This window comes from Gekko japonicus, unplaced genomic scaffold (genome assembly GCF_001447785.1).
Source record: "Gekko japonicus isolate JY-2015 unplaced genomic scaffold, Gekko_japonicus_V1.1 scaffold2663, whole genome shotgun sequence".
NCBI classification, from domain to species: Eukaryota; Metazoa; Chordata; class Lepidosauria; order Squamata; family Gekkonidae; genus Gekko; species Gekko japonicus.
Window position 1 is genome coordinate 99211 of NW_015168125.1, and position 15037 is coordinate 114247.

Genomic DNA, 15037 nt, shown 5'->3' on the forward strand with positions numbered 1-15037 from the left:
TACGATCGACCTTCCCTCCCCCTCCCCACAACAGACACCCTGTGAGGTAGGTGGGGCTGAGGGAGCTCTGAGAGAACTTGTGACCGATCCCAGGCCACCCAGCTGGCTGCATGTGGAGGAGTGGGGAATCAAACCCGGTTCTCCAGATTAGACGCCTGCCTCTCTCAACTACTACACCAAACTGGCAATACAACTAGTGATGGAGAACTTGCTCATGAAACTGATGCAAAAGGTATGGAAATCGGAGAGATCCGCGCCCCTTTGGCTCAACGTTCGATCCTAACTCAAGACTTGAGAATCCAGCCACGTACAAATTAGGCTGGGATGACAAGACGACGCTTATTGGCGATTACATTTCCTGCCCCTGCCAGCTCTCTTTATTGAACCCCCTTCTCAGTTCGCCATGCAATGCCCAGAGGCCCAGAGCTTTCCATGTGCAGGCGGGAAGCAGAGGCGAAATCGCCTATCGTGGCTGCACACCAATGCGCTGGGGCACCGCGGCACTGTTGTCAGTTTGGTTAATGAGAATAATGGTGTAATGACAGCCGTGATGAAGGACTGTCTTTGAATCACTGATTGGTTGCCATAGCAGCACTGGAAAGGACGGGGGCCACCGCCCCCTTTGCCCCCCTGTTTCCCAGACCCTGACCATTTATACAAGAGACGAACAAAATAAGAAAGGATATTGAAAGGATATCACGTGGCTCTGAGACAGCCCACTTGCTGTGGGAAACGTTTCATAAGAACATAAGAGAAGCCATTGTTGGATCAGGCCAATGGCCCATCCAGTCCAACACTCTGTCACACAGTGGCCAAAAACACCAGGTGCCATCAGGAGGTCCAGCAGTGGGGCTGGGACACTAGACACCCTCCCACTGTTGCCCCCCCAAGCACCAAGAATACAGAACATCCCTTGCCCCAGGCTGGGAGTTCCCATCTATACCTTGTGGACCTCTGCTAGAGGAGAAAGAAGAAGAAGAAGAAGAGGAGGAGGAGGAGGAGATTGGATTTATACCCCACCCTTCATGTGGAGTCTCAGAGCCACTTACAATCTTCTTTCCCTTCCCCCTCCCTGTGAGGTAGGTGGGGCTGAGAGAGCTCTTTCGAGGACTGCCCTTGAGAGTCTGCTCTCCTAAGAGAACATAAAACATAAGAGAAGCCAACGTTGGATCAGGCCAATGGCCCATCCAGTCCAACACTCTGTCACACAGTGGCCAAAAATACCAGGTGCCATCAGGAGGTCCAGCAGTGACTCCTCCTCCTCCTCCTCCTCCTTCTTTTTCCTGCCTACCATACCTTGGTACAACTTATCCTCCATCTTGAAGTCATTTTGATAAGTGATTTCTTATATATGTCGGGTTCAATGCTCTCTCTAAGCCGTGGAGTCTTGTGAGCAAAAATTCTACCTTGTGAGCTACTGGCACGAACGTTGTAAGTGAGCGATTGGGTTTAGTTTGCTCTGGAGCCCTCCTTCCTGAGGGAAGACAAAAACATGTCAGCTGGAGGCTAAAAAACCCATGAGCAAGCTCACACTAACTCAGCTTAGAGGGAACACCGGTTGGGTTTGCTCGGGCACAGAGGGGCTTGCACGAGCACGGTGTTTTCCCCACTGGCTTAACCGCCTCGGAGCTGTGGCTGTGAGATGCACGGCTCCCTTCCCTGTGCACGATGTGGGGCCCACCTGGTTGCAGGTACAGAGTGAAGCAAAGCCAGGGGAGAGGTCTGCCAAGGTCATCTTGCGACCGGTGGGAAGGCAACAACAGGCAGGCACACAAAAACATCAGAAAGTGCCCGGCAACCCGCTGTTTGCGCAGCTATTGGGAAGACGACCCTCGTGGGAAGGGTCATCCGAGAGAAATCTGAGTGCTGTCACCTGGGCCGAAAACAGGCGATAAGGCCGGGCTCCACCCAGAGGCTCCTAGGAAGCTTCCGAGAGCTCCGAGGAATTCCCAGTTATCCATTACCTGCCTATACAAAAACATGTGCGGGGGAAGAGAAGGTAAACCGAGAGTTATTTTCGCCCAAGTGCAAACAAACACAGCTGGGATCCAGGACGCGTTTGCTCAGTGGGCAAGTCCCACCGGGTGGCGCTTGTTCCCCTGGCAGGATTTGAACCCCCAACACTTTTGGTCTGGTGGGAAAGAAGGGGGTCTCGGGGAGGGCTGCCGACCTCCAGGCGGTGACTACAAAAAAAAGGGGGGGAAATCCTCCATATAATTAAACCTCCAAAAATACACCTATGTGGTGGACTTGTGATAAAGTTAAAAAGTATTGGTCTCAGATACACGGATTGTCACAAAAAGCATTTAAAAAATAAAGGTAAAGGTAAAGGTTCCCTTGCTCGAAAGCCAATCGAGTCTGACTCTAGGGTTGCGGTGCTCATCTCCGTTTCAAAGCCGAAGAGCCAGCACTGTCCGAAGACGTTTCCGTGGTCATGTGGCCGGCATGACTAAACACCAAGGCACATGGAACGCTGTGACCTTCCCACCAAAGTGGTCCCTATTTATCTACTTGCAATGTCTTGCTTTCAAACTGCTAGGTTGGCAGGAATTTTTAAAATACTGTACCGTATATACCAGAACTCTTTTTATTGAATATCGTACCAGAGAACTGAAAAAAAAAGAGAAAAGACTTTTATGTTATTATACATGTAGTAACAGCAGCAAGAATATTATATGCCAAGTACTGGAGAAGAAACAAAATCCCCTCAAAAGAAGAAATCATAACTAAAATAATGGAAACAGCAGAGATGCAGGAGGAGGAGACTGAATTTATACCCCCCCCTTCACGGAGTCTCAGAGCAGCTTACAAACTTCTTTCCCTTCCACTCCCCACAACAGACAACTCGTGAGGCAGGTGGGGCTGAGAGAGCTCTGAGAGAACTGTCCTTGATAGAACAGCTCTGACAGAACTATGGCTTGCCCAAGGTCACCCAGCAGCTGCATGTGGAGTAGTGGGGAATCAAACCCGGTTCTCCCAGATTAGTGTCTGTGCACTTAACCGCTACACTGAACTGGCTCTCTGGATAACCTAACCTCAGTTCTGAGAGGACATAACAAAGATGATTTTGAAGATACCTGGGCAAGATTTTATAAATGGACAGAAGAGTATAAATCCTAAAACTTTCAGTCATCTAACTGGAATAAAAGGAAATGTAAGCAAATGGTATATAAGTAAATTATAAGGTGAAAAAACCCCACAATGAATATATCAGGATATTGTAGGAGGTCAATAACTAGATCAAAATGATGTGACGAGAATTCCCGATATGTGTATTTTTGTTTGTGTATCTTTGTTTGTCTGTTATATTAAAAGAAAAATTTATATTAACCCCCCCTCCAAAAATACTCAAAGACACTAACTGTAAAGATTATTTACATCACCAGCAATAACAAACATACAAAACTATCTCAGTACGAATCTTGAAATTCATATTAATAAATTGTGCAAAAAGGGAGAGATCCACGTTCATGAGTCACAGAACAAAGGATTGAAATGGAAATTGCAAATTCTAAACCCACTTGATGCACCAACGGTACTCCCAGCGAGTAGACTCCTCTGTTCCCGAAGACTTAAAATTCTGTTCCGATAGCAGCTCAAGGAGTTTAGTTCCAGATGACGGGACGAACCGGCGTTGTTGTAGCGCCTCGTTTCACCAGAGCTTTATCCAAGATGGAACCGTAACAACTATGAAATACACATACAATCACAAACCATTTTTAACAACAGAAAAGAAAACCTGAATGCTGAAAACTACAGAACAAGAACCAAAATTAATGCATTATATTTAGTGTTTTTGAGTATTTTTAGAGGTTTAATTCTTTGGAAAAACATCTACTTCTGCTTCATTGACTACGCTAAAGCCTTTGACTGTGTGGATCACAACAAACTATGGCAAGTCCTTAAAGAGATGGACCACCTCACATGTCTCCTGAGAAACCTGTATAAGAGTCAAGAAGCGACAGTTAGAACCGGATATGGAACAACTGATTGGTTTAGCATTGGAAAAGGAGTACGACAAAGATGTATATTGTCCCCTTGCTTATTTAATTTATATGTAGAGTACATCATGCAAAATGCCGGCCTGGATGAATCACAAGCCAGAATTAAGATTGCCGGGGGAAAAACATCAACAACCTCAGATATGCAGACGATACCACTTTAATGGCAGAAAGTGAAGAGGAGTTAAAGAGCCTCTTGCTGAGGGTGAAAGAGGAGAGCGCAAAAGTTGGCTTGAAACTCAACATAAAAAAAACTAAGATCACGGCATCCGGCCCCATCACTCCTTGGCAAATAGAAGGGGAAGTTGTGGAAGCAGGGACAGACTTCACGTCTCTGGGATCCAAGATCACTGCAGACGTTGACTGCAGCCATGACATTAAAAGATGCCTGCTCCTTGGGAGGAAAGCGATGGCGAACCTAAACAGCATAATAAAAAGGAGAGACGTCACCCTGCCAACAAAAGTCCACGTGGTCCAAGCGATGGTATTCCCAGTAGTCATGTATGGCTGCGAGAGCTGGACCCTAAGGAAGGCCGAGCGCCGAAGAATAGATGCTTTTGAACTACGGTGCTGGAGAAGACTCTTGAGAGTCCCTTGGACTGCAAGGAGATCGAATCGGTCAATCCTAACAGAAATCAACCCTGACTGTTCCCTGGAAGGCCAGAGACTGAAGCTGAAGCTCAAACACTTTGGCCGCCCAACGAGAAGGGAGCCCTCACTGGAGAAGACCCCGATGCTGGGAAAGACTGAAGGTCAAAGAAGAAGGGGGCGGCAAAGGATGAGATGGTTAGACAGTGTGATCGATGCAACGAATGTGAAGTTGAGCAGACTCTGGAGGACAGCGGAAGACAGGAGGGCCTGGCGTGAGGTGGTCCATGGGGTCGCGAAGAGTCGCACTCGACTGTGCGACTGAACAACAACAACAACAACAACAGCAAATCATTTGGAGGCTTTCCCCTTTTTTGTATTCACGTCATCTGCGTGTCTCACGTTTGCTGCCGACCTCCAGGCAGCGGCTGGAGATCTCCTGGGATTTCGCCAGATCCCCAGGCAATGGGGTTCTCTTCCCCTGGGAGAAAACGGCCGCTTTGGAAGGTGGACTCCATTGTCGTGTTGCCACCCTCCAGGTGGCACCTGGAGATCTCCCGCTATTACAGTTGATCTCCAGACGGCCAAGAGCCGTTCCCCTGGAGAAGATGGCTGCTTTGGAGGGCGGACTCTAGGGCCTGCTGAGGCCCCATCCCTCCCCTAACCCCGCCCTCCCCAGTCTCCACCCCCCCAAACCTCCATGTATTTTCCAACCTCCACCCCCCAGGCTCCACCCCCCCCAAATCTCCAGATATTTCCCTATGAAGTCTCCCTAAACCAGATTCTACCCCTACGCTGGCCTTCGGGGGACTTCTGGCGTCACCATCCAGTGTGAGTTTGCACCAGTGTTCCCTCTAAGCTGAGTTAGTGTGAGCCGGCTCACAGTTTTTTAGCCTCGGGCTCACACATTTTTTGTCTTCGCTCAGGGAGGATGGCTCCAGAGCAAACGAATCGATGCAGGAGCCAACTCGCTCGCTCACAACTTTAATGCCGGCAGCTCACAAAAGTAGCATTTTTGCTCACAAGACTCCTCAGCTTAGAGGGAGCATTGGTTTGCACATGTGCAGGCGGGCTTTTCAGATGAAGCACCGCACAGGGTTGTGTAGGGGGGGAATGGTTTTTCCCCCCAATTCGGTTCGATGGCGTTTTCCGCCCTCCTCCAAGGTATAAAAGCATTGCAGCTAAAACTAAAGTAAAACAAAACAAAAACTACTCCGTCTCAGCAGAGCACAGTCCACAAGCGTCAAATCCCTCTTGGCCGGAAACTGGAAGTTGATGGGGTTTTCAAGGCAGGACACATTCAGAGATGTTTTGCCATGGCCTGCCTCTGCGTAGCCACCCTGGACTTCCTTGGTGGTCTCCCATCCAAGTCCTAACCAGGGCCGACCCTGCTTAGCTTCTGAGACCTGCTGAGATTGGACTACCCCGGGCCCCTCAGGTCAGGGAAGGATACAAGTCGAAGGTTCCAGTTATCAATCAGATCCTGCAAGATTCCTCTTCGTGACTCACATTTTCTCTCTTCCTCTCTCTAGACATGCATGGTGCTTTCGTGATCCTCCTGCCACTCAGCCTCATCCTGATGGTCTTTGGAGCGATGACCGGCTTCGTCAGCTTCCTGGCCCAGGTCCACTTCTTCCTGCTGGTGACGGGGCTGGTCTTTCTCTCCGGAGGTAGGCCGGGGAGTGGAAAGCCGCGGAACTTGAGTCCTGGCTTCAAATAGGATGTGTGCAGAACGGAGCGGGCGCAGAAGAGAGTGACTGGGATGCTCGGGGGCCTGGAGACCAAGCCCTGTGGGGAAGGGCCGAGGGACCCTAGCTCGCCACCTAGTGGTGCACGATGCAAAATGAGCTAGAACTTTTGGCAGCCAGATAATCTTAGGAAGAACCTGGCTGTACCCCCCCCCACACTCTGCTGGGCTGTATCACAAACTTCACAAGGATTATTACCGTGATAAGTGCGCTAAACTAAATAATACAGTACTGCAAAAATCAGGAGATATATGCTGTTTAAATAAGTCAAAGCGATATGCTTTTTTTACAAGGTTGGAATACAAAAATACAGTCCGTTTCAAATAAACAGAAGTGGTTTTTAACGACGCAAATGATGTTAACGACGTGCTACGGAATGTCCTGTGCCATCCAATGATTGTGTCGTTTCCTTCTTCTGAACAAGATTCTATCTACAAATAAACATTTACAACAAGATATTTATTTGTAGATAGAATCTTGTTCCAGAGCACGTTGTGAACATCATTTGCTTAGTTAAAAACCACTTCTGTTTATTTGAAACGGACTGTATTTTTGTATTCCAACCTTGTAAAAAAAAGCATATCGCTTTAACTTATTTAAACAGCACATATTTCCTGAGTTTTGCAGTTTTGTATTATTTAGTTTAGCGCACATCACAGTAATAATCCTTGTGTAGTGTAATATCCATATACTGTGTACCATACTCTGTTTGCTTATATCCAGGGCTATTTTTGGGCAGGAACGCACAGGAACAGAGTTCCGAGTTGGCCATGCCCAGCAGGAACTCATTAGCATAATAGGCCACACCCAACAGCAGGAACTCATTAGGATTGGCTGCATTAGGGGTGTGTGGCCTAACATGCAAAGGGTTCCAACAAACAAGGTAAATAGAATAAGAAGCAAAAGGTGGGTATGGCTGGATGAGCACACTTCTGGTAATGTGGGGGTGTGGCCTATTATGCTAATGAGTTCCTGCTGGGCTTTTTCTACAAAAAAAGCCCTGCTTGTATCACAAACTTGGCTGTACCACACACGGACTGCCATATCCAATGATTATTGTCCTGGAGGAGTGCCCAATGGTAATCACTGCTTCCCTGATGACTGTGTTTATAATCTTTAAAAAAAATGTTTTTAAATATTTTCTCAGGAAAAAGGTGGGGTATGGAAGGGAAAAGGGGGTAGGGGAAGATATAAATTCATCAGGTTTGTCAAATAATATGAGTTGTTACGTACAACGAGTGAGATCAGACGTATCGCAAAATATATCACATATTTCAAATATGGAAGCAGACCTTAAAACATCGACATTACAGAATTTTGGGATAGATTCTTTCTTTAAAGAATAAACAAGAGCTTTCCTAAGGTTAGAGACAATCTATTTGTGATAAAAGAAATTACATCTTTAACAACTGAATGAACTTCTACGCTAAAACTGAATCCCTGTGAAAACCTTAATATTGTCTTAATTGTTTATCTAAATTTTATTCTTACTGATTATTTAATTACTAGTGGAATACAGAATCAAGTATTGGAGCTCTAATCAATATCTTCATCACCTTTAATATGATATCCGGCTTCTTCCAGAACTTTAAAAAGAAATTCACTATTCCCATAGTATAAGCTTGCTATTTCTGTAGAAATTCTTTCAGTAGTCTTTTGTTTATATAATTGCTTACTTTTGCCAATGTTGCATACTCAGCTAGTTTTTCTTTCCAGATATCAATTATAGGGCAGTCTTCTGTCTTTTCCATTTCATTGCAAATATTACCCTGGCTGCCGTCAACATATATCTAAGTAGGTCTTGTGAGGCTCTGTCTATGTCGTCTGGTAAGATTCCCAGTAACACAATCTCCGGTTTCATTGGGAATTTGGTTTTTAGAATGTTCTGAATGTCTTCATGTATATTTCTCCAGCTCCACCACATATGGTAAAAGGTGCCGTCTTCTTTTTTTTTACATTTCCAGCGGGCCCCTTTGTAATTCGTATCCGTCTCTGCAATATCTTTTGGAAGGGATGGACCATCGGTAAAACGTCTTGTGTTTGTAATCTCTTTAAAGCTCTCTTCACGTTGGCCGGGGTCAGCGTCTACATCGCGTACTCCAGGGCAGCCTACAGGGAATTCCTCTTTCTTCTGGGCCGGAGGAGGCTCCTGGACGTCCTCAGCATCCGGTTCGGCTGGTCGGTGGCGTTCGCCTGGCTCTCCTTTGCCACCGAGGTCCTGACGGGCCTGGCTTTCCTCTTGGCCGCCAGGATAGTGGGCCTTCAGCAGAGGCGGGACCGCTCCATTTGATGCCCTCCTGACGCCTGGGCCAGGAGTCTGAAGCTGGGGTTCTCGTCGCCTGCCCCCTTCCTCGAATCTTGGTCTCACTGCCGGCATTTCCAAGTCATTTATCTTCTTCTGGGGCCCTTTCCTTTCATTGCTCCAGTTTGCTGAAAGGATGGGCTGTATCAGGGCACTTTTTGTAGAAAAAGCCCAGCAGGAACTCATTAGCATAATAGGCCACACCCAACAGCAGGAACTCATTAGCATGTTGGGCCACACCCTGACAGCACAGTTCATTAGCATATTAGGCCACACCCCCATTATACCAGAAGTGTGGTTATTCAGCCACACCCACCTTTTGCTTCTTATTCTGTTTACTTTGTTTGTGGTCAAAACCCAGGGCTTTTTTGTAGCAGGAACTCCGTTGCATGTTAGGCCACACACCCCTAATGTAGCCAATCCTGATGAGTTCCTGCTGTTGGGTGTGGCCTATCATGCTAATGAGTTCCTGCTGGGCGTGGCCAACTCGGGAGCCAGCCGGAACTCCGTGCCTGTGCGTTCCTGCCCAAAAATAGCCCTGGGCTGTATAAAAATCAGAGTTCTGTGCTTTGAAAAGGGCCTTCCGCATTGGAGACGGGGTAGATGCAAACGGAGCAAATGTTGTTTTTCTTCTTTGAATCGCTTGTTTGGGCCTTGCCGGGGGAAGGAGAAAGTGGCTACGAACAGAGCCCCTTTCTCAGCCTCTGGGAATCTAGACCAGCCATGCCGTCAAGCGCTTTCATCAGCCATCACCAGTGTTCCCTCTAAGCTGAGTTAGTGTGAGCTAGCTCACAGTTTTTTAAGCCTCTGGCTCGCACATTTTTGACTTAGCTCAGGGAGGATGGCTCCAGAGCAGACGAATTTATGCGATAGCCAAATCACTTGCTCACAACTTTAATGCCAGTAGCTCAAAAACTAGGATTTTTGCTCACAAGAGTCCACAGCTTAGAGAGAGCATTGGCCATCGCTCATTATACTTCCAAAACTATGAAAATGGGAAATTCCCAGGAGGCAAAATTCTGCACCCAGTACCATATTGTCCCTGAGAGTCAGTTTGGGGTAGTGGTTAGGAACACAAACTCTAATCTGGGAGAACCGGGTTTGATTCTCCACTCCTCCACATGCAGCTGCTGGGTGACCTTGGGCAAGCCACAGTTCTCTCAGAGCTGTTCTCTCAAGGACAGTTCCGGAAAGAGCTCTCTCAGCCCCACCTACCTCACAGGGTGTCTGTTGTGGGGAGGGGAAGGGAAGGATACTGTTAGCCACTCTGAGACTCCATGTAAAGGGCGGGGTATAAATCCAATCTCCTCTTCTTCTCTGCCACTGAGTGGACTCTAATCTAGGAGAGCCGGGTTTGATTCCCCACTCCTTCACATGCAGCTGCTGGGTGACCTTGGGCAAGCCACAGTTCTCTCAGAGCTGTTCTCTCCAGAGCAGTCCTCGAAAGAGCTCTCTCAACTCTCTTCTTCTTCACTGCCACTGGGTAGACTCTAATCTGGGATAACCGGGTTTGACTCCCCACTCCTCCACATGCAGCCAGCTGGGTGACCTTGGGTCAGTCACAGTTCTCTTCAAGCTCTCTCAGCCCCACCTACCTCACAGGGTATCTGTTGTAGGGAGAGGAAGGGAAGGAGATTGTAAGCCGCTCTGAGACTCCAAGTGAAGGACGGGGTATGAATCCAATCTCTTCTCTCTTCTTCAGAATCGTAACACGCATACATATCTGATGCAAGTTTCAAAAGTAAGGGGGGGCGTCTATTTCTGCTCTAAGTGGCCTCTAATCCTATAACCAGTTTCTGTAGGCAGGCGGCTTTCTTCAAGTAAATAAAAATGTAGAAAGAGTTAAAATTGGGCTCCCGGACATCATTTGCAGAGGTGCTTTCTCCTTCCGCCCTTGTACCGACAGGCCGTAGTTTGGCAGAATGCGTCCATTCCTCCTGCAGACGTTGGGTTGCCAACCTCCAGGTGGGGAAAAGTACAACGAGCGCCGTGCGAAACAATACGGAAAATGATATAATTAATAAAAATCACACTCTTTGTGACCTCCACGCCTGAGACGAGAGAATGGAGAGTTATTAGAAAAGACACCTTTACACATTTATCTGCTATTTTGACATATCTATTGCTTTACAACTGTTGACCTTATAACCTTAGCTTGTTATTTAGTCCTGCCTTTGGACATCTTCATCGCGTTACATGTTAATTTGCTGGTCAGCCCCTGTCTATATGTTTGAACCTTACCTACCATTCCAATGTATTTGAAAAAGTGTGACCTGCACATGAAAGCTCAGACCTCGAATAAAACTTGGTCAGTCCTAAAGGTGCCAATGGACTCTGAATTTGTTCTGCTGCTGACAGGGCCGGTCCGTCATTGTTAAATTTTAGACTGTCGCCTAGGGCGACAGCTCGATGAGTGCGCCATTCTGGCCAGCCTCGTCCCCTCCTCGCCCCGCACGGGAATCCTCCCGTGCCGGCTTCTTGCTCCCTCCCCGGCAAGAGACTCCTCTCTTTGCAACCCCCCCGACAGAAAGAGAAGGAGGCGGGGGGAGGACAGGCGCGGGCAGGGCCGGATTTGGACTTGCTGAGGCCCTAAGCTATACAAAACCCAGAGCCCCCCTACTGTTTTAAATTACATCAGCTGGTCTCAGAAAAATTTAAAATCTATATGCCTTTTTAATATTTGAAATCATTTTTTATATTGTGTTTTTATTCGAGGCCCCAGGAGATTGTGAGGCCCTAAGCTGAGCTTATTTAGCTTAGGCGTAAATCCGGCACTGGGTGCGGGGAACAGCCCAGGACGACGGGAAAGTGCCGCTCACCCTCTGCCGCCCCCGGCCCCGCAGTCTCTTTGGAGCTCCTTTTGCAGGTTGGCACAGCCCCCCCCCCCGCATGCATTTTCAGCTCGCCCCCTTGGCCTGCCTGCCGTGGCTCCAGCACCCGCCCCCATCCCGCTCCGCACGGGGGGAGGGAACGCCAGAATGTATCCTCGCCTAGTGGGCGAAAAAACCTGGGGCCGTCACTGGCTGCTGAATCAGACCAACACGGCCGACCACCTGAATCTACTCTTTGTATTCAATATTTTATGGAATAAATTCAGTCAGTCAATAGCCACGGCACAGTGAGCGTCTATGGACACCAACCAGTGTTGATTCTCACAAGCAAAGCCTCTTTAATTTTTTCCTTCTGCAGAAAGAACGGAGCTGCTGAAGCGCTCCTCCGGAATGTAAATAAGTGGTTTCGGTCGAACTTCCTCAGGACCGCAAATAGTTCTCGCCACTGGCTGAGCTGGAAAGGAATGAGGCAGCCGTTCAGCCCGATTAGAGGCTTCTGTTCTGCTTTGTATAACATTGGAAGGCTTTGGTTCCAGTCTCTTTGCAGTTGTGTAGTGATTAAGAGTGGAGGACTCTAATCTGGGAGAAATCTCTCAGAGCTGTTCTCTCAGGAGCAGTCCTCTCAAAAGAGCTCTCTCAGCCCCACCTACCTCACAGGGTGTCTGTTGTGGGGAGGGGAAGGGAAGGGAGACTGTGAGCGGCTCACATTTTCCGAGTGAAGGGCAGGGTATAAATCCAATCTCCTCCTCCTCTTCTTTCTCCTCTTCCTCTTCTTCTTTGATCTCTCCCTTCCTCAACTCATGCCTTCCTCAGGCTCTAACCCCCAGATCTTCAGGATTTCCCCCCCTGCTCTGGAGTTGGCAACCCCCAACCAGAATCAGCTCAGCAGGGGGTCCCAACAGGCGGTTTTGCATAATTTTGAGGAGGCCGACAGGAGCTTTAAGAGAAGGACCAGCGGTTCCCACTCCTTTTTAAAGAAGAAAATGCGTATTTTTGCTCTTTCACACAGTTAATTGGGTGCCGCCGCTTCCTTGCAGGTAATATCATTTCGCTCCGCATTGGCACAGAAAGCAGAGCGGTTCGTTTCCAGGCCCAGAAGCTGCAAGGCTAAAAAAGGGAAAGGAAATGGTGCCATCTGGTGGTGAAATTGAGAAGCTGCATGGTTAAGACAGGGAAAAGGGAAGCTGCCATCTGATAAACCAAACCGAGAAACTGCATGGCTAAGATGGGAAAGTATTGCTGCCATCTAGTGGCCTTTGTGTGCACACACACTTCTTCAGATACAAACGTATTGGGTGCATGCACATACTTCTTCAGATACATATAAGCTTTCCCGTGCAGACAAATTTCTTCAGATACCCGTGTATTCTTCAGACACATATGTATACATATGAATATAAACTTTCCTGTGCATGCACACTTCTTTAGATACATATGTAGCTGAAGAAGTGTGCATGCTCACAAAGGCTTATACCCCGAATAAAATTTGGTTGCTCTTCAAGGTGCCCCTGGACTCAAACTTTGTTCTATTGCTTCAGACCAACATGGCCGCCCACCTGAATCTATCTGTACTGAGAAAAGAAAACGCTTGACTCAACGAGTGCCTTATTATCACTATTGACGAGACTCAAGATGGATTACAAAATATGAAAAACAATTTAATCGGAGAGCAATTCTCTCTGGTAAGGAAAACGATACGGTGGGGCTACGCTTACAGAAAGGAAAACAGTGCCACAAAGAACAAACATAGAATGCAAAATTGTCAGTCGCTTGACATACCGTAATTAAAGACTGCAGCTTACTGCCACTGAATGTAGTGATGGCCACTAGCATAGATGGGAGGCAGATTCGGGGAGCACGGGTTCATGAATGCTTACTAGCCCAGCCCTGGTGAGTAAAGGGATCCTCCATATTCAGAGATAGTAAGGCTCTGAATCCAAATGCTAGAAAGTAACATAAAGGGAGGACCTTGGTCTCTGTGCCCTGCTTATTGGCCCTCCAGGATCAGCCGGTTGGCCACTGTTTGAAATCGGAGGCTGGAGTAGAAGGACCACTGGTCTAACCTAGCAGACCGCTGGTCTGATTATACACACAGCTAAGACAGGAGCTGCGGTGGCTCAAGTGGTTAAGACGCTGAACTGCAGGCTGTGGAAGGTTGGTAGTTCAGCAGTTCGAGACCCGAGTGTGCCGCATGACGGAGTGAGCTCCCGTCTCTGGTTCCAGCTCCTGCCAACCTAGCAGTTCGAAAGCAAGGAATTGCAAGTAGATAAATAGGTACCACTTCAGTGGGAAGGTAACAGCGTTCCGTGCACCTTGGTGTTTAGTCCTGCCGGCCACATGACCACGGAAATGTCTTTGGACAGCGCTGGCTCTTCGGCTTTGAAACGGAGATGAGCACCGCAACCCTAGAGTCGGATTCGACTGGCTTTCGAGCAAGGGAACCTTTGCCTTTACCTTTAAGACAGGGGAAGGAGATACTGCCATCTGGTGGTGAAATCGAGAAACTGCAGGGCTGAAATAGGGAAAGGAGATACTGGTCTTCCAATTGAGAAAATGCAGGGAGAAGGCAGGGGGGAAAGATGCCTCCATCTGCCAGTTCGGTGTGGTGGTTAGGAGCACAGACTCTAATCTGGGAGAACTGGGTTTGATTCCCAAGTCCTCCACATACAGCTGCTGTGTGACCCTGGGCAAGCCACAGTTCTTTCAGAGCTGTTCTCTCAGAGCTCTCTCAGCCCTGCCAACCTCACAAGGTGTCTGTTGTGGGGAGAAGGAAGGAGGTTGTAAGCCGCTCTGAGACCCAATCTCCTCCTCCTCCTCCACTGGTGACTTTGAGGAACTCCAGGGCTATAATAGAGAGAGGAGATGCTGCCATCTGGTGGTGAAATGGAGAAATGACATGTCTAAGAAAAGGAAAGAAAAGGAAAGAAAAAGGAAAATATACATTTCATTTCTGGCTGCAGAGCAGGCTCCCCCCGGGGTAGTTCACCCACAAACCAATCTGCATAATCATAACAGTTTTGATTTTTGCTTTGGGTATGTCGAACCCAGGAATTGCGATATTTGTGCCTGTTTCTGTTTCTTCACCCCCATCTCCCCCACTAAATGTACATATTTTAAACATGGATTTTTGCATTTATTTTGGGCATGAACTGGTGGGCACTCCATGAAATTGCAGAGCAGTCGGATTAGAACAGATAGAAGGAAGTCCTTCACCCAAAGAGTGATGAACACATGGAATTCACTGCCGCAGGAGGTGCCGGCGGCTACAAGCACGGACGGCTTCAAGAGGGAATTGGATAGGCATCTGGAGCAGAGGTCCATCAGTGGCTATCAGCCACAAGGTATAGATAGGAACTCTCAGTCTGGGGCAAGGGATGCTCTGTATTCTTCGTGCTTGGGGGGGCAACAGTGGGAGGGCTTCTAGTGTCCTGGCCCCACTGCTGGACCTCCTTGAGGGCACCTGGCATTTTGGCCACTATGTGACAGAGTGTTGGACTGGATGGGCCACTGGCCTGGTCCAACATTGGCTTCTCTTATGTTCTTATGTCGATGGCCTGTATTGTTGCT

At 48.0% G+C, this 15037-nt stretch overlaps 1 protein-coding gene across 1 annotated transcript in view; it reads left to right on the forward strand.

Annotated features, from left to right (window-relative positions):
- Positions 1–8627, forward strand: part of TMEM114 (transmembrane protein 114) — a 16485-nt gene extending 7858 nt beyond the window's left edge. Inside the window, exons 3-4 of the mRNA XM_015414902.1 lie at positions 6122–6259; positions 8395–8627. Coding sequence (XP_015270388.1) covers positions 6122–6259; positions 8395–8627 — 371 coding nt within the window. The remainder of the gene's footprint in view (positions 1–6121; positions 6260–8394) is intronic.
- Positions 8628–15037: the final 6410 nt, after the last annotated feature.